Source organism: Chrysemys picta, chromosome 18, assembly GCF_011386835.1.
Source record: "Chrysemys picta bellii isolate R12L10 chromosome 18, ASM1138683v2, whole genome shotgun sequence".
Lineage (NCBI taxonomy): Eukaryota > Metazoa > Chordata > Testudines > Emydidae > Chrysemys > Chrysemys picta.
The window spans coordinates 22,207,154-22,225,230 of record NC_088808.1 but is presented as its reverse complement, the minus strand read 5'-3'; the positions used below and the strand labels follow the sequence as shown (position 1 = coordinate 22,225,230).

Sequence of the window (18,077 nt, the reverse complement as noted above, 5' to 3'; positions counted from 1 at the left end):
ATAATAAATGTGTATAGGTTTGCAACCCACTATAGTAAAGAGGGTTAGATACCTTCAAGTGTCTTTTCTCTAGTTCATCAGAGATGATCTGTGCCTGTTTTGAATGGCATACTTATAAAATTTTGCTTTATCTCTCAGATTCTGTTACCTCTGCAAGACTGACTGAAATTTGTGAGCCTAAAGCTCAGGTAGAAAGACAAGGGATGTTAAATATTCAGTAGATTAGCTGGAGGTGTTTGTGATCTTAAGTTTCTGTAGTAGGAACTTTATCACAATAAAAGGATCAGTCCTCCCTCAAAGTAATAGAAACATGATAAGAAATGAAGTGTATGCCCCAAAAATGTGAACAAATGTTAATGTGTGACAAACACAAAATTTCAGGTAGAAGAGGGGGTTGAATGAGGAATAGTGGTGACAGTTTAGGCTATGTCGGTATAAATTATGTCACTCAGGGGTGTGAATAAGCCACTCCCTGAGTGATGTAAGGTACACCAACCTACGCACCGGTGTGGATAGCGCAATGCAGGCGGGAGAGCTTCTCCCACCCACATAGCTACCGCCGCTTGCAGGGGCTGGAGTAATTAAGTTCATGGGAAAGCTCTCTCTTAGAGCATCTGCACTAGCAGTGCTACAGCGACGCAGTGTAGTGTAGCCGTAGCCTTAGAATGTCAACTATTGTGTGATTAAGTGGAGTGGTCATTATCTGAGGACGATCAGGGACAGCATTTAATTAAAATATGCGTAATCCCCAAATTAAAGGCTGGATTGGAATAGATTTTGATTAACACACCCATCCCCACCCTTATCCAGGTCATACATGCTAAGTTTACCGTTTTAAAACAAGCCCTTCTAGTTTTTTCATTTATCTGCACACCAAAAATTTTAATATTCAGTTATTGACAGGGATCCATTTGTCACAGAAGGATGTGGAAAATGCAGAATTTATGTTTTTACAGAGAATCTTTAGTTTTTACATTTTGTGAAAAAATAAAAACATCTACAGTGGAACCCCAATTATCTGATCTAATTGGGACCGGGGCCAGATCAGATAATCAAAAATGCAGAGAATGGGCGGGGCTTAGGCTGTCAGCTTAAAAATTGTAAATGTATCAGTAAAATGTGCTCAATGGATGCCTATATATATTGTGGGTAGGGAAACTAAAGTTCAGCATTTCATTTTAATTGTGGAAAAACTTGGATTTTTATGTTTTTTTTTATTGATGAATTTTGGTTTTTTGAATCATGGGAAAACTAGGATCCCTGGTTATCAGGTAGTTTAAGTGACATGATATACCATAAAGAGCGAGACAAGGTTGGTGAGGTAATATCTTTTATTGGACCAACTCTTGTAGGTGGAATGGATAAGCTCTTGAGCTTCACAGAGCTCTTCAGGCCTGGTGAAGGTAAACAGGGTGTCTGAGCAGGATAGTTAGTCAAAATAGGAGGCAGTTTCATCTTGCTGTGGCATCTGACCAGGGGGTTATTTTTGTAAGCCTTTTGCTTCCTCTTAGATCCCAGATTAAGGCACCTTTTTCCCATTGGGCAGCGGCTGAATCTTATGTGCAGTGCAGGCTCATAGGGACCATATACTCAGGCTGCACTCTGGTCACTCAGACCAACCATACTATCGTTATTAGAAGAACAGGAGGACTTGTGGCACCTTAGAGACTAACAAATTTATTAGAGCATAAGCTTTCGTGGACTACAGCCCACTTCTTCGGATGCATATAGAATGGAACATATATTGAGGAGATATATATACACACATACAGAGAGCATAAACAGGTGGGAGTTGTCTTACCACCTCTGAGAGGCCAATTAATTAAGAGAAAACAAACTTTTGAAGTGATAATCAAGCTAGCTCAGTACAGACAGTTAGATAACAAGTGTGAGAATACTTACAAGGGGAGATAGATTCAATGTTTGTAATGGCTCAGCCATTCCCAGTCCTTATTCAAACCGGAGTTGATCGTGTCTAGTTTGCATATCAATTCTAGCTCAGCAGTTTCTCGTTGGAGTCTGTTTTTGAAGTTTTTCTGTTGTAATATAGCCACCCGCAGGTCTGTCACTGAATGACCAGACAGGTTAAAGTGTTCTCCCACTGGTTTTTGAGTATTTTGATTCCTGATGTCTCTAAGGTGCCACAAGTCCTCCTGTTCTTCTTTTTGCGGATACAGACTAACACGGCTGCTACTCTGAAACTATCGTTATTGTACACTGTCACTGAATAGACAGAATAGGTCAGATTCCCTTGCCTGTTTGCAGAGGGAACATGCAAATTGCCTTTCCCATCACCTAGTGGCGATGTAAAATTATGAAAATGCACTTGTATAAGTAAAGTGTCTTTACTTGTCAGATATGGGATGGCAAAGAAACTTCAGGAAAATTCTGAAAAAAGAAAAAAATTCAAGCTTGTAAAATTCATGTCTTGATTTCCACCAAATTCTCTCCTACCCCCAATCAAACAACAAGATGTTGCCTGTGGAATTGCAGGGAAGTTGATTTGGTTTTGGGGAAGCTGAAAATGAGATTTATGACAACAAACTGCCTGCTGCCTGAACTACGGAGCAACTGGCAAGCAGCTGCTATGATAACACCTGGAGTAGCAAACCAGTTATTTGGGAGGGGGGTGGGCTTTTAAATAGCATATTTAGATTAGGTCTAACTGTTACCTCATTAAGGGTCAGATTCTATCCTCTAAATATGTAGTGATGTTCACTGAATGTCTTCGAAGACTTGTTCTTTTACAGGCAGTTGCTGGGCAGTTTAAAAACTGGTCCATAGCATAGTGAAATTCGTTCGTTAACTCCTGTGTTACTTTTTTTACTATACTGACACTAATATTAGTTCACTGACTTTAGTATTGATTGCACTATATTTAATGGAACTCTACAAAGTACAGAGAATTAAGTGACAGCAGTTAATAGCAGTGTTAGGTTTTATCTTAAGCATGAACTGTCAGTTTTTGTAAGAAACGGGTGTAGCGTATGTGTTTCTGATCTCTTGTGTAATCAGCCATGAAGAAGCTTTCTAGTGCTCTGTTCTTGGTCCATCTTGATGGTGACATTTCTCCTTAAAGAGTAATGGAGTGTAATACAAACTAGTGATCTAATGTCTCTGGTGTAATAGCAAGTGCATGTTAAAGAGACAAAAGTGTTTACAACTACAAGATAGGAAACCTTATTTTTGCAACACTTACTTTGCATTAGTAATATTCTTTTGCCGTCCAAAAGATTTGCCATTTTTGCTAATTAGTGGAAAATACCATTCACTGTGACCCATATTTACCTTCTGCAGTATGACACGCTCCACTTACACTCAATTCCTGGCAGCTTTCTCTTCATTTATAAGCAATTTTTAGGTCTGCCACATTAAGTGATATAGAGGACAAATGCCTGAAGCAGCAGAGCTTTTTTGACAGTAGTAGATTGTCACCAATGGAGAGAGGAAAAATTGTCCTCCAAAGAGTTTTGATTCAAGGATATGTTGTTCACGGAGTGTTGCTGTAAGAGTTACCCAAGAGCATTTCAGCCAAGCATATAGAAGTGTTCACAGAGGCTATAGTGAAACTAGTGAGTTATCTGTCCATTTAGCTAAGCGCCAGCACTATCTGTATAAAGGCAGGAGTGATGATAAAATAAACATGAGGATAAACAAACAAATCTGAGCAAAGAAAACTACAGTAACTTGGATAGAAACCAGCTTATTATTAAATAGGGATGCCAATGCTGATTTACTGACTTGTATGGGTTTTAGAAGGATTCATAGTGCCTGGGGCAAGATGGGATTAGAGCTCCTTTCTGACCTGACCCCTTGTAGCCCCACCACATAAGGGGTTCTGTCCCTTATCCCTCCCTGATTTCTTTCACCCTTGCCTTCCTTTGACCACTGCTCTCCTGTTTTCTTGTAACCTCCCTCTCTATGTTCTCTGTTTTTGTTACCCTGAACATTCTTCTGATCTTTTGAAGGCCTCCAAATTCCTTAGCATGTCCAAGCTCCTCATATTGTCTCTGTGATCTATTCACTCAACATCTTCCCTGCAGTGGCTCCTGCATCTTTTCTCTGGCTGTATCAGGAATCAGTCAGACATGCCTCTCTTGCTGCGTTGCAGCATTCTTCACTTCTGGTCCTAAACTGTTCTGTACTGTTGCTTGTGTGTGCCCATTACCATGTTTCATCCTAGAGGTGGCTACAGCTCAATAGTGAGTACAATGATTTCTATAGATAGCTTTTAAAGTGCTTTAGAATCCTTTGGGATCAAAGGAGCTATTTCAATATAATGATTTTATACTGAAAATAGCTGAGATGTCTAACCTAACTTAATGGACAGTTTTAGTGTTGATGTCTGAAACTTTAGTGGTAAACAATAGGCCCAATTGTCTGTTACCCTGCACCATTTACACCAGGGCAAAGTGGGTAGCAATTTATATCCACTTTACTGTGGATATATCCACAGTAGCAATTTATATCCACTGGTGTAAATTACTACACAGAGTACAGGACCACGGAGAATCAAGCACAATATCTTTCTGAAATATCAATATTAATTTGTCATTCATGTAGTAATATTAAAGGCTTCTAACGAGAATAGGAATCTAAAAGCAATACTCTGTATTTATAACTGGAAACAACGACTGTCATACAAAAACACTGAAGCACTGCATTTTACATTAATAAAACACTTGTAGAAATATGGACTCTTCACTTATTGAAGCTCTGTTAATTTATACTTCCATATATAAATAAATGTTTTATGCAGGATTGTTACCTTTACAATGACAGATTAATTTTGAAAATGTAAAAAGTTTGATTTTCCAGGAGACTTTTATTTCTGAATCTGTTTAAAAAAGAACCCTCCCATCCAGTCCCAAACAAACCTCATTTTCTTCCCCTTCTCCTTCCAGCGGATTCACTTCTTTAGGGGGTATTTTCACTTCCTTTAAATATGCTGTTACTAACATCTAAAAATAATACAGAGGAATGTAGCAAAATGTTTCTTGGCCTGTTTTGACATCTGATGTTTATGTTTGTTTACAAGGGAGTATTTAGCAAGTGGGTTAAAGATGAATTGATTAAAAAAAAAAAGGTTTGCTTATGGAATTTGAATGCCAATAGGAGGAGCCATTGGGCTGCTCCAGATGACAATTCTTCTGTTATTTCTTTCTTGTCTTTTTGCACGTTATAAATTGTATCATTTGGTATCTGTATGATTTTGGGATTTTTTTAATTGCTTGGGGCTGCCCATAAAGGTCCCCACAGCATTTTACCCCTTCTAACTGCCCCAACAATGCTCCAGTATGGCTTCATTGCACTTCACAAGCTGTCAGCACCACTGGCTGAGGGGGGATTAATCATGTAAGACTTTTCACGTATCTTAACTAACATTTACACCAGGTCTGCACTACCACTTATGCCGGCAAAAGTTATGCTGCTCAGGGGAGTGAAAAACCACAACCTTGTGTGACATAAATTTTGTCAGCCTAAGTGGTAGTGTGCACAGTTCTATGTCAGCGGGAGAGCTACCACCGCTCGTTGGGGATGGTTCAATTATGTTTACGGGAGAGCTCTCTTCTGTCGGCATAGAGCGGCTACCCAAGCGATCGTACAGCGGCACAGCTGCATCAGTACAGCTGTGCCGCTATAAGTTTTCTAAGTAGGCATAGCCTTGGTATGAAACTCCATAACACTGCTAGCCTTCAGGAGCCAAGTCCAAGGGAGTGCCCAGCCTAATAAACATCGAGAAAACCTAAAGCTAGAGACTTCCACAAATGAGATCATATTATTTTCTTTAAGAGCCATTGATTTTAGTACAATATTGAGACAAGAGAGAGTGGTGGAAGCTTTAGAGGCCAGGACCTTACAAAAAGTGTGCATAATTATTAATATATATTACTATGTATAAAATAAAATGATTTAACACATGTTGAGGGATCCTGTTAAATGTATTCTGCTTCTGCTCAGTCTTTTGAAGCTGTTTTTATTTTCAGCAACATTTACCTAATTCAGAAATAATTGCTGTTTGCTGAATGCTTTGTCTTCCTTTGCTGTATGTAATCAATCTACGGAATTCTAGACTGATGTCTTTGATTCAGTTTTGTTTATCTGTTTGCTGTACAGCTGTGCATTTTCAGATGCTGATTAGATAGAGGGCAGCCACCAGAGAATCACATGTATCCAATATGTTGTGTAGATATTGTGACTTCTGTATTCAGAAAGACTATTTGTTGTAAATTAGTCACTCATTTTCCATCTTCCTCTGATATGACAATTTATTTTTCTTTTAAAAGTTCTAACAACTTTTAAATAGTGCTGTTCATCATGATTAAGAAATTTCAAACTAAAAATACCATGATAATTCCTACATGTTTTAAAGGCTTCATTTATGGTAGGGCCAGTTGTGGCTATTCGATAAATCTCAAACACATGCGGCTTTTGGCTAGTTTCAGAGAGATTCTCTCTCTCTCTCTCTCTTTTTTTTTTTTAATGCTCTCATGTGGCTTTGAAGCTCACTTTAATATTAGTGGGAGTTCATTACATACTGTCTCTAAGGCCAGGAAAATAGACACACAAAAGGAAAATAAAATGGTAGTATTGTTTACAAAAAAAGTCCCATTTTAAATTCCATTACAAAGCACTTGGAGGTATTTAATCACTTTGAACTGGCTGACCATTTGTATCCTGACTGAGTACAAGACACAAAGGACTAGTTTCTCCATAAGGATGTTAGGAAGGGAGTTCTGTACTGTAAATGCATACTCCAGGGACACATTTTCCTTCAATTATAGTAGTATGTCAGTTGAAGGACATTGAATGTATGATACCATTGTCACAATGGAATTCTGGAATGATTTTATTTCATTAGAATTGTTGTATATTGAATACTAAATTCTGAACATATATTTTCACCTTCAAAGTCTGGTGCCATGCCATCAGATTTGAATTTGATTCCTCTTATGAAATAATAAGTATATATTATATAAAGAAGGAACAAGAAAAATGTAAATTAAGATTTTATACTAATAAGAGCTGAATATTCTGTTTTGGTACAATGGAGGAGAGTGAAGAAAGTGAAATCTATTGTTTAGCTGATACATGTATATGGGTTAGAAAAGACAAGAAATATGGAACAGAAAATAAAAATGAGCAACACTAAAATCTAATGATACAAGAAACAAATTACTTTTAAGCAAGGCTACACTATCTGTATTAGATATTCACAATAGTACTGCCTTCTTCTTTGTACACTTGTATCACTGATGCGAGTACAGCTCTGGGAATAGTGTTTAACTTCTAATACAGACCCAGCAGAGGGACCACAAACTGTTTCTTGTGGGAGCCCTGCAGCCACCACACCACCATAAAAAAAAAAAAAAAAAAAAAAAAAAGGAAAAAAACCTAAACAAAAAAAAATAATGCAACTTCTTAAAACTTCTGGGCAATAAGAGTGAAAATCATATATTGCAAGCTAACGATTTGGAGGTTTTCCCCTTCTCCTGCTCCAGATTAAATACCTTTTAGGATTGCCAGATGTTGGGCTTTAACTTCTTATGTCCCCTTCTCCCCCGTCCCTACCTTTTACTCTCGGCTTTATACATATTTTTATTCTAGCCTATTCCATCCTTTTATTTTGCTCCTATTTATAATATTTGATTCAGGCTGAGTTGTGTTTGCTTAAATGACTAGCAGGAGGCACTGCTAGACTCTGTTCTCATAAAGTAGGCATCCACTTACTGATAATTTCCATTCCTAATAGTGAGCAATATTACAGTGCGACATATGCTGTTTCTAGTTGGATTCTTACATTCTGAACACTGGTTGCCATAGTTACCCTGGCATTTCAGAATGGCTTTGTTTCAGCAATATTGCTGCACCATTATACAAACAGCTAAACTGCATCAGTCTAATGCTATGAAGTTTTCTATGAATTTTTTTAGGAAACCCACATTATCCTGGATTTAGCATGAGATAAGGAATAGAAGCCTAAACAATAAGGGGTGCTTTTAAAACAGTGAGAATTAGAAAAAGCATAGACAGTATGCCCATAATGACTCCTAAGTTCACATCTTTAAGAGATTTTTCATTTGGAATTTTAGAAATTAATTTTCCACTTCTGCAAGGATATTTCAAGGAAGATCATTATTTCCTCTGGGTGAAATTATAAGGATTTCTTTCACAGACATCTCTGTCAATCATTCTCAATCTTCTCCAAATATATTTTTTGTTAGATGTTTGATGTAGATTTAAAGGTGAGTTGAAATGCTTTCCTTAAAGGGAAGATAAAACTGAGTTTAAGATCTCAATAACTGTATGTATTAGAAGAACAAATGAATATATTCTAAAGCAAATATGTTCTAAAGCCAAATGACTCCTTCCTTATATCTACCAAAGCTAAAGTTGTATTTCGCATGTTGCAGATGGTATTCTCCTTTGTGGCTCAAAGAACAGAATTTTCTTGCACTCCCATTTCTGTTATAGGCTTCTTTGTCAGTTCTTGTATTGTTTTGTAGCAGGGATAACTTGACTTGTCATGCTGAATGTCAATATAGTCACTAAAAGAACAGGAGTACTTGTGGCACCTTAGAGACTAACAAATTTATTAGAGCATAAGCTTTCGTGGGCTACTGCCCACTTCTTCGAAAACTTATGCTCTAATAAATTTGTTAGTCTGTAAGGTGCCACAAGTACTCCTGTTCTTTTTGTGGATACAGACTAACACGGCTGCTACTCTGAAATATAGTCACTGCTTTTCATCTCATTTTGGTGTTCTTCAAATGTGGACATAAAGAACTAGCCCGTTCCTGTGCTGCTGCTCCATAGTTAAGGTTGAAGCAAGCTTTTCATTATAAGCCTGTCTTTAAACTCAAATCCTAACTTCTCTCCAAATACATCACCATATAGTCAATTGCATTTCACTACACCAAATTGATATTCCAATTCTATTAATGAAATGTAGTCCTCTACTCCAACATACTACATGATGAGAATTATTGAATTCAGCTATAGTGTCCCCTGGGACTATATTCCTTTCAAAGTCTTAACTATACATTCAATAAACATATAACAGTAATCAGTATGCATTCAACAGCATATTTCCATTACAGAACAAATATGGTGACAGTCTTTAATTTAGGTGAGTGTTGGAAATTGGTTGGGGGTATTAGTGAATGATTGTATGGCAGTGTGGAATTGACTGGGTCCTTTAACTGTTAATTTTTTATCATTTAATTTTTTTCTTCAAAGACGTGTAGAGTTTTTAGAAAGAAAGTATAACTTTTTGCGTGACTGTCACAAGGCATCCCTTCACCTGCTCTGTGAGTACTGCTGTCTAGCCTTTTCTTGTGTCTCCTAATTACAAATCTGTGTGCATTTAATCTTCAGTTTTAAAACATAAAGAACCACAGGTATACGGCAGGAGGTGATTGCCTTCCACGCTCCTCCTCTAAGTCCCTTTTAATTCTTTTTCTTCCCAAATATATGTCCTCCCAATTTCAGTACTGAGCCAATTGCTGCCACCCAAGTGTCAGTACAGAAATGGGTTAATTGACTTTAATTAAATCTCCAGTCTTCTCAGTACTGTAGCAACCTCAGTGCTCAGGATGCTACCTTGTCTCAGTGGGGTATAGCAGAGGAAGGTTGGCTGGACTTCACTGAAACACTGTCAACCTTAACGTTATAACTTTTTTTTTTTTTTACGTAAACATTTTGTTTGGGAATAACTTTTACTCTTCAGTGATTTCCAGAAGATCATTACATTGTATAGAGACAAGATAGGTGAGGTAAGCTCTGTATAAGCTTGAAAGTTTGTCTCTTTCAGCAGCATAAGTTGGTTCAATAAAATATATTATCTCACCCACCTTGCCTCTCTAATATCCTGGGACCAACACTGCAAATGACATTGTGTGTCATATTCTGGTATATGAAGTAATAAAAAAGGGCAGAGGAATTAGTTGAAATTCTGTAGCTAGGAACATGACTAAAAGCCAAAGGGTGAAGTGCTTTGCTTTAACTTGCAGTGATGGGCCATGCCAATATGATCTGTGAGAGATAATGTGATTGCCTTGTTAGCTAGTAATCAGAGAGGGCCCTGTCTACCATTTTCAGCTGTGATTGACAATCAGCTTGGTCAAAGTTGGTTGAATAAATGAAGCCAAATTGTTTAAATATACCATAGAGAGCAGTAACATTAAAGCTGAGTGGAGAATGAATTATATATGCTAACATTGGTATATCAAGAAGATGGGAAAGATTCTGAGGAGGGAAATTGACAGGTTCAAATTCTGCTATCAAAAGCAACAAATAGGAAAACAATATAACTTTCAGGTGTGGGAATTTTGAATAAAATTACAACAGCAAGAGCTGTGTCTTGGCTGATGCACAGGGGTGGAGCTCACAACATGCGTTGTAGAATTGTAATGTGCATACCACTGAAGCAATTATTAATGCCTCTAGAGCGGACTATCTGACTGAGTGTGTCAGATTCTTGAAATGGACATGATATGCCGAATAAAATAATGGGCATAAATTAAGCTTGCGCCTTGAATTTATTCATGTCTCAGTAAATTAATCCTTCAGCTAGACACAAACAGGAAAATGGAAGAAGCATATGGCTGAGACCTCAAATGTCCTAGCATTAAATGTTCCTTTTGTCTATATATTCAGTAGAGGCACAGCAGCAGAGAAACCGTTTGAAATTCTATGGTCGCAAAAGCTGACAAGAAGCCAAGAGTCACTTAGCTTGTCCGTAACATGATGGAACAGACTGATGTGACCTGTGGGACACAGTTTAAATTATTGGCTTCCTATCAAGAGCTAGAAAAGCCTTGTCAGAGCAGTTTGACTATGATTGATTATTAATTGGGTCAGAGTTGTGAAAACAAATCAGTTCATTTTGATGCTCTCTCTTCTGGTTTTGTTCAAAGATCTTTTTTGTTCAGACTTGGAGGGCATTAAATAAATGGCTTGAAGAGTTAAGATTAATTGTTTACAGGCACAGTCCCAAGTTGTTTTGTACTGAAAGCTCCAGGGACCAGATTCTCTTGTCATCTCTGCACAAGACTGCAAAGAAGGGGAGAAAGGTGTCTTTAGCCACTTTTATGGTTCCCAAATCCTGTGGCTGTTGTGCATTTGCCCAGTGCCTGGCATAAATTAGAGACCTGAGGCTGCTTATACCAGCTAACCATAGATGTCGGTATTATTAGGGTACAAGGGATGCCTTAATAATGTCCCCTTTTCCATCTGCATCAAGTGGGCATGGAAAAAGAACCGTTAAAACAGGTTTGTTCTACGTATGTATTCCCCAACATAGAGATACTCCTCAAAGGGATAATTTAAGATGGGTTTAGCTGCCAGAGTAGGCCCAAGATGCTGACCTGTTTGTTTATAAACTATATTCTGAAGTTTAAATCATGGTTTAGACACTGAAGAACCCGTGGCATTTCAGAAGAGTCAGGATGCTAGTCCTACTTTTGGGTAAATCCAGAATTTGATTTGCGTAAATACTCACTTGAATTGCTCAGAGTGGGGAAGTCCCTTTCCCCTTCAAACTGTTGGGTAACGTTCTGGTGCAAAATGCAGCCATGTTCCAGCCCTGACGTGCCTACACTTCATCCATTGTGAAATGGTTTCTGTGCAGTGTTTGTAAAGTGCTTTGATATCCTCTGTAGATGAAAGGTGCTATATAAATGCAAATTTCATTCACTTCAATTCAATTTCATTTAATAAATAAATAAATTGCTCAAGTTTTTAGTGGGAAGGGCAGTCTGAGAACCAGCACAGAATTTTTATTCTGAATATACCTGTGGAGCAAAGGGTTAAGGCCACTGATTGTCTTTCAGAGCCTAACGGAATTAATTTTCACATACACAAAACCACATTTTTTTTCTCTTTGCAGCCTGAATAATAATGAAATGAGACCAGAGCTTTCTAGCTCGGTTATGTTGTGCATGTTACTCCTATGAATTAGGAAGTGGCGAAAGGAATGCATTGCTAAATTAGTGTTTTGATTATTTTTTCAAAGTTATTTAGTAAATAAACTGAATTTTTAATTGAAGTTGCAAATAAAGGAACAGATTCACTAGAAAAGTTTCTAACTTTTTTTTAAAATTTTCTTTCTTTTGCCTAATATAAGTTAGTGCTAATAAGGATTTCTTTCATGGAGGGAAATTAAACTTAATCATAAACAGCCAGAAAAATTGCTGTAGTGTATATTGAGTTTAGTAAGGGCTCAACGTGCTGTTAGAGTTTCAGAGTAGCAGCCGTGTTAGTCTGTATCCGCAAAAAGAAGAACAGGAGTACTTGTGGCACCTTAGAGACTAACAAATTTATTAGAGCATAAGCTTTCATGGACTACAGCCCACTTCTTCGGATGCATAAGATGGGCTGTAGTCCACGAAAGCTTATGCTCTAATAAATTTGTTAGTCTCTAAGGTGCCACAAGTACTCCTGTTCTTCTGTTAGAGTTTGTTTTTAATAGTGAAATTGTTTGTCAGTGGGCGTTGATGCTAAATTTTCACAGGATAGGATCCTAAAAGTACTATGACTGTAAGTGGAAGTATAACATGTTTGTCTTGAAGTGATTTAATCTCCTAATACAATATCTTCTTGCGAATAATTCTCTATATGACATATTTAATTAATGGCACCTACACAGATTCGCAGGAGGAAAAAATGATAATTTTGAACAGGTAGGAATGACCATGTAGTCCATTTTTCAGGAGAATAGCCCTAGAGGTGTGATTTAGAGAAAATTAATGTATACATTTTGACCAAACAATATTTTGTTTTATGGGTTACATATTGTGTATTTGGGAAATTGACCTCATGAATATAGCCTTTCCTGCTAGGGTTGACTGGTTGAAGTTGAGAGGCTTTACACTGTTTTAATGCACTGTTTAATTTTTTGAACGACCTAGCTTTTGACAATAGGATGCAACAGTGTGGTATATGTAATTATGGTAAAATTACCCTTTCACATGTGCGAGTGGCTAATGCTGTAGGGATAATTTCTCTGCTCCAGCTCATAAATTCAAATAAACATTTCGCCTATGATTGGTCTGTTTGCAAGCTTGCTTGTTTGTTTTAACTTCAGTTATTATTTTTCTTTTCTTTAAAAATAATACTAATATCCAGGAGAAAATGACAAATATGGATTTCTCATTCCTTCTTTCTGTACTCCTATCACAAAGCTAAAAAGCTGTCCATTTGCTGCTAATAAAATGAACAAAATAGTATAAATAGGGCCCTACCAAATTTAGGTCCATTTTGGTCAATTTCATGGCCCTAGGATTTGAAAATTAGTCAATTTCACATTTTCAGAGGTTTACATTTGAAATGTCATGGTGTTGTAACTGTTGCTGCCTTCAGAACTGCTGCCATGGAGCTTCCTGTGGCAGGGGGAGGTACCCAGAGGTGGGTCTGATTCCCCCACTGAGAACAGCTGTGCAGGGGAAGAGTAAATCCCATCCCTCCCCAGCCTGGGGACTAGCAGTTGGAGCCCCGGGAACCATAGAGCCCCCAGATGGGGTGCCCTCAGCCCTGCCCCTTCTTCTCCCCTCCAATAGCTAGATTTCATGGGGGAGGACTTATTTCAGGGTCCATGATATGTTTTTTCACAGCTATGAATTTGATAGGGCCCTAAGCATAAATTATAGTTGGCACCTGGTTGATACTGAAAAGTATAGTACATCTGCTTCACTTTGTATTTTAGAAATATATGTTATTTATTAAAATCTGGTAACAGGGCCGGCCTTAGGGAAAATGGCACCCTGGGCGAACTTGTATTTTGGCATCCCTGGCCCCTGTGGGTGTGGTGCCCCCGCATTGTCCCTGGCCTCCGTGGGATCCCCAGGCTCCCCTTTGCCCCTAACCCCTGCACTGTGCTCCCTTTGTCCCAATCCCTGCACTCCCTCCTGTGCCCCTAACCCCTGCACCCCTAATTTCTGCACTGTGCCCCCTTCACCCCTAACCTCTGCACCTCCCTCCTGTGCCCCAACCCCTGCACTTTGCTCCTGCACCCCCCTCCTGAGCCCAGGGCTGTGGGGAAACTAACCTGGATGCATAGAGCAGCTGGCATTGCTGCTCGCTGCCCCCCTTGAGCATTGCTCCTCCATGCACCCTAGAGGGCTGGGGGGGGGGAGCAGGGCTGGCTCTAGGCACCAACAAAACAAGCTGGTGCTTGGGGCGGCACATTTTTAGGGGCGGCATTTAGGGGCCATGCCGCCCCTAAAAATGTGCCCCAGCCGCCTTAACTCACCTCCGCTGCTGCCGCTCGCGCACCACTGCTCGCCCTCCCTCCCAGGCTCTCAAACCCGGGAGGGAAGGGGAGATCCCGAGCGGCCGCGGCGCGAAACAGCTGATTCGGGTTTGAGAACCTGGGAGGGAGGGGGAGACCCCGAGTGGCCGTGGCGCACGTGCTGCTTCTCCCTCTCCCTCCCTCCCTCCTATGCTTGAGAGCCTGGGGGGAGGAGGCAGGGCTGGGGATTTGGGGAAGGGGCGGAGTTGAGGCGGGGCCGGGGGTGGGATAAGAAAAAAACAAATTATTTTTACTTGGGGCGGCAAAAATCCTAGAGCCGGCCCTGGGGGGGAGCGAGGAGGGATGTCAGGGCTCCCTGCGTAAGGGCAGGGCATAGGGTGACCAGACAGCAAATGTGAAAAATCGGGACGGGGTGGGGGGAGTAATAGGAGTAATAGGAGCCTATATAAGAAAAAGACCCAAAAATCTGGACTGTCCCTATTAGAGCGGGACATCTGGTCACCTAGCAGGGCAGGAGAGCAGCAGTTTCTGATGCTCGCCTCACAGCCCAGGTTGGAAAAGTGACACTCCTTGCTCTCCCTTCACAGCCCCCTAGGGGGTGTGGAGGAACGTTACAGGAGACAAGCAGTATCTGTGCATCACCGCTCCCCAACCCCATGCTTCTATGCTGGGAGGAAGCAGGGAGAAACCTGTACACACACCCCCCACCGCCTGCCCAGTTTCTGACTCTACACTGGCAACATGCCCCCTTGACCATGGCGCCCCTGTGAGGTTGCCCTGGTGGCCCACCCCTAAGGCCAGCCCTGCTGGTATTGTTTGATTTTTTTCCTTGTTTCCAATGAGAAGTTTTAAAACAATGTAAAGCTACTGTATTTAAATTTAAATATCCTGTTCTGAGCGCTCAGTTTGAAGTTTGAGCCTGAGCTCAAGCATATGATTCAGTTTGGTTGAAAAGCTGCAGTCAACATTTGGAAAAAGTAATACTTTAAAGACTGCAAATTTAAATTATTATTAATTTATGTGTGTCCAGAGTTAACTTAGTACATTAAATTTGAACAGTAATTATTTACAAAAGAGTAGTGGCAAAGAAGCCACATCTTTCTCTTGTATTTATTGAGAGAAAGAAAGTTGAATACTTTTTTTTAAATAGCTTTTACTTCACGCACTAGCAGAGGCCCCAACTTTGATATCTTACAATAAGCTCTTCCCATTGAAGTTGGGCATTAGATATGAAGCGTGGACTTTACTGATGTCCAGAAAGCTGTTCTCTGAAGGGCTTATATTTTTATTTGAACTTCTACAAAGATAAGAAACTTGTAGATGTAGCCAATCTCTTTCAAAATCTGTATTATATCTTTTTTCCAGTTTCCATTTGGTCGGCGCTTGCCCTGTGATATCTATTGGCATGGGGTATCATTTCATGATAATGACATATTCTCAGGTCAAGTCAACAAGTTTCCAGGTAATTAATCTTGTGCTTGAAGTTAAAGAAATGCTGTCTGAATATTCACGCACCTTGTTGGTAATATGCTGGGCAGTTACCACTTGTAACAGTCTGCAAAATATGAAAGGTTTCATCTTATTTTGATCAAAAGTCTGGTGTTCTCATCCTGATGCAAGTAAATGCCTGATTATCTGTTTCACCATCAAGGAGAGTGTTTGCCGCTTGCATCGTGGTGATTACAGTTGCAATAACAAAGTCTTAAACAAATGGTGCCATCTTTTGTTACCTTGGATCTTCCTTGGACCTTTCGTCTACATTGTATTCAGTCTTTTGCGCTCTCCTATTGATAGCTTTCTGCAGTTATCAAATATCTAAATTCTCAGACACTATCATGATAATTGGTAGAAGTCTTTTACAGTACAGTAGATTTGGATCCTGAGGTTTTGATGAAGTAAAAGGGATGCTAAAATGAACCGGTAGTTAAGTAAAGTGAAAGGATCTTTTGGATGCTACTGAAAGCCTTCATTAAAAAGAAGATAAATATGAAATGAAACCGGGCTTCATAGCTTCTTATATTGGGCGTGGACTCCAGATGTCCAGATAAAAATCTATCAGATCAAATCATGGTCCCATTGAAATGAATGGCAAATTTCCTATTGTGTTGATCAGTAGACTATTTGATTCACAGTATACCATATTCTTCATTTGTGAGTAGTTCTGTATTGAAAAAAGACGTTCAAATTGGATCACTCGGACTCCTGTTATTGGACATGTTTTATGAATCAATAATAATTAGAGATTTAGTTAAGACATGGTATGAATACCAGAATGGGTAATTCAAGATCTTTATGGATTGAGAGTATAACGGAACACTAAGGATGTACATATATAGAACATTAATTCAGAGAAACCTGATCTTTAGGTTGTAATTAAATTAAAATAATTTAAACAATTCTTGTGTGTCTTGTAACATCAGTAAAAATGCTCCTTCTTAAAGGATTTGTTTCTACTTAAAAAAAAAAATCTATTTTGTATTGAGCTCTGGCTTGTTTCTGGGAAAATCTCAAAGCACAGTTCCTTAAATGGATTTTTTAATATTGAAGAGTTCATGTCAACTTTCATCTTATTATGATTATTTAACTTTTTTAAGATCCCTTATTTCTCATTCAATTCCAGTATAGATTCCGCTGAATAAGAACTAAGAGCTTAGGTATTGACTTATCTAAGCCCTTCACTTCAGATATATTGCTGCTGTTAGTATGCTGTGTGAGTAAGAAACCCCATATATAGAACTTTTTGCTCCACTTACTGACTTTTGTCTGCTTGTGAACAAAAGCAGACAATGCACCTATATTGGTAAAGCTCTATAATTTTCTGGTTGTTTAAATCTCATGCCATATGTATGATATTTACCCGAGCTGTCCCCTGCCTCCCATGTGGTGAGCAAGAAGGATGCAGAGTTGACAAAAACAGGTTAGCGAGATCCTGAAGTCCCTTCACAATGCACTTTTAACTTCCAGGAATGTTAATGGGGCCTGATCCCATGATCTGCTGAGCACCTCCTGTGAGGTATTCAACATTTCCACCTCCCATTTACTTCCATGAGAATTGAGGGCTCTTGGCAGAATTGGGCCACTGAAAGACTAGACCTAACAGTTGTTTTATATGGAAAGAAAGATTCTTTTCTTTGACATACTGTAATGGTTTAAATAAGGGTAAATAGTTTAGGAAGGTACAATTCTAATTGTCTGAAGCAATTGATGTCTCCTGTTCCTTCTCTGCAACACTGGCAAAATAAGGTAAAAATTCCAGACTGGAGCAAAGAGTCAGTTAACTTTTGGACCAAAAATTCTTATTCCTTGATTCCTAGTTATATTTGGTCAACTACCTTAAAGCTTTCCCAAACCATGTGATATGGTGGTAAGTGCAGTATAAATAAATACCCAAATAAAAAGCTACAAATCACTCAGTATCACTAGTAGCTTCAAATATTTAGTTATATATTGAAAACAATGGCCAGAGCACAAACATATGGTAAGTACCAACACACAGGCTTACTTTACCTTGCTGCACAGTGAATAATCTTGAACACTTCCAAACACTTCTTTATTTTCTCCAGGCATGACAGAAATGGTGCGTAAAATTACCCTGAGTCGGGCAGTGCGAACAATGCAGGATCTATTTCCCGAAGAGTACAACTTCTATCCCCGTTCATGGATTCTGCCAGAAGAGTTTCCCCTCTTTGTTGCTGAGGTAGATCAATTTTCTCCATATTCTCTGAACAATGCTGCCAGTAAGATATTTGTGACCATGTCATTCTTCACTTACTTTACTTTCATATTGGTTAGACTATTTAAAACTACATTTGTATTCCATGGAATC

At 39.0% G+C, this 18,077-nt stretch overlaps 1 protein-coding gene across 15 annotated transcripts in view; it reads left to right on the top strand.

Moving 5' to 3' along the window:
- TTLL11 (tubulin tyrosine ligase like 11) overlaps window positions 1–18,077 on the top strand; it is a 210,164-nt gene that overhangs the window by 39,925 nt on the left and 152,162 nt on the right. For 11 of the 15 annotated variants that reach the window (XM_042854406.2, XM_065572107.1, XM_065572108.1 and 8 more), the window contains 2 exons: window positions 15,617–15,713; window positions 17,815–17,948. The exons of 1 other annotated variant lie outside the window; for it this stretch is intronic. In XM_042854406.2, coding sequence (XP_042710340.2) covers window positions 15,617–15,713; window positions 17,815–17,948 — 231 coding nt within the window. The remainder of the gene's footprint in view (window positions 1–15,616; window positions 15,714–17,814; window positions 17,949–18,077) is intronic. 3 more of the 15 variants (XM_065572111.1, XM_065572112.1, XM_008169452.4) reach the window with 1 other exon arrangement.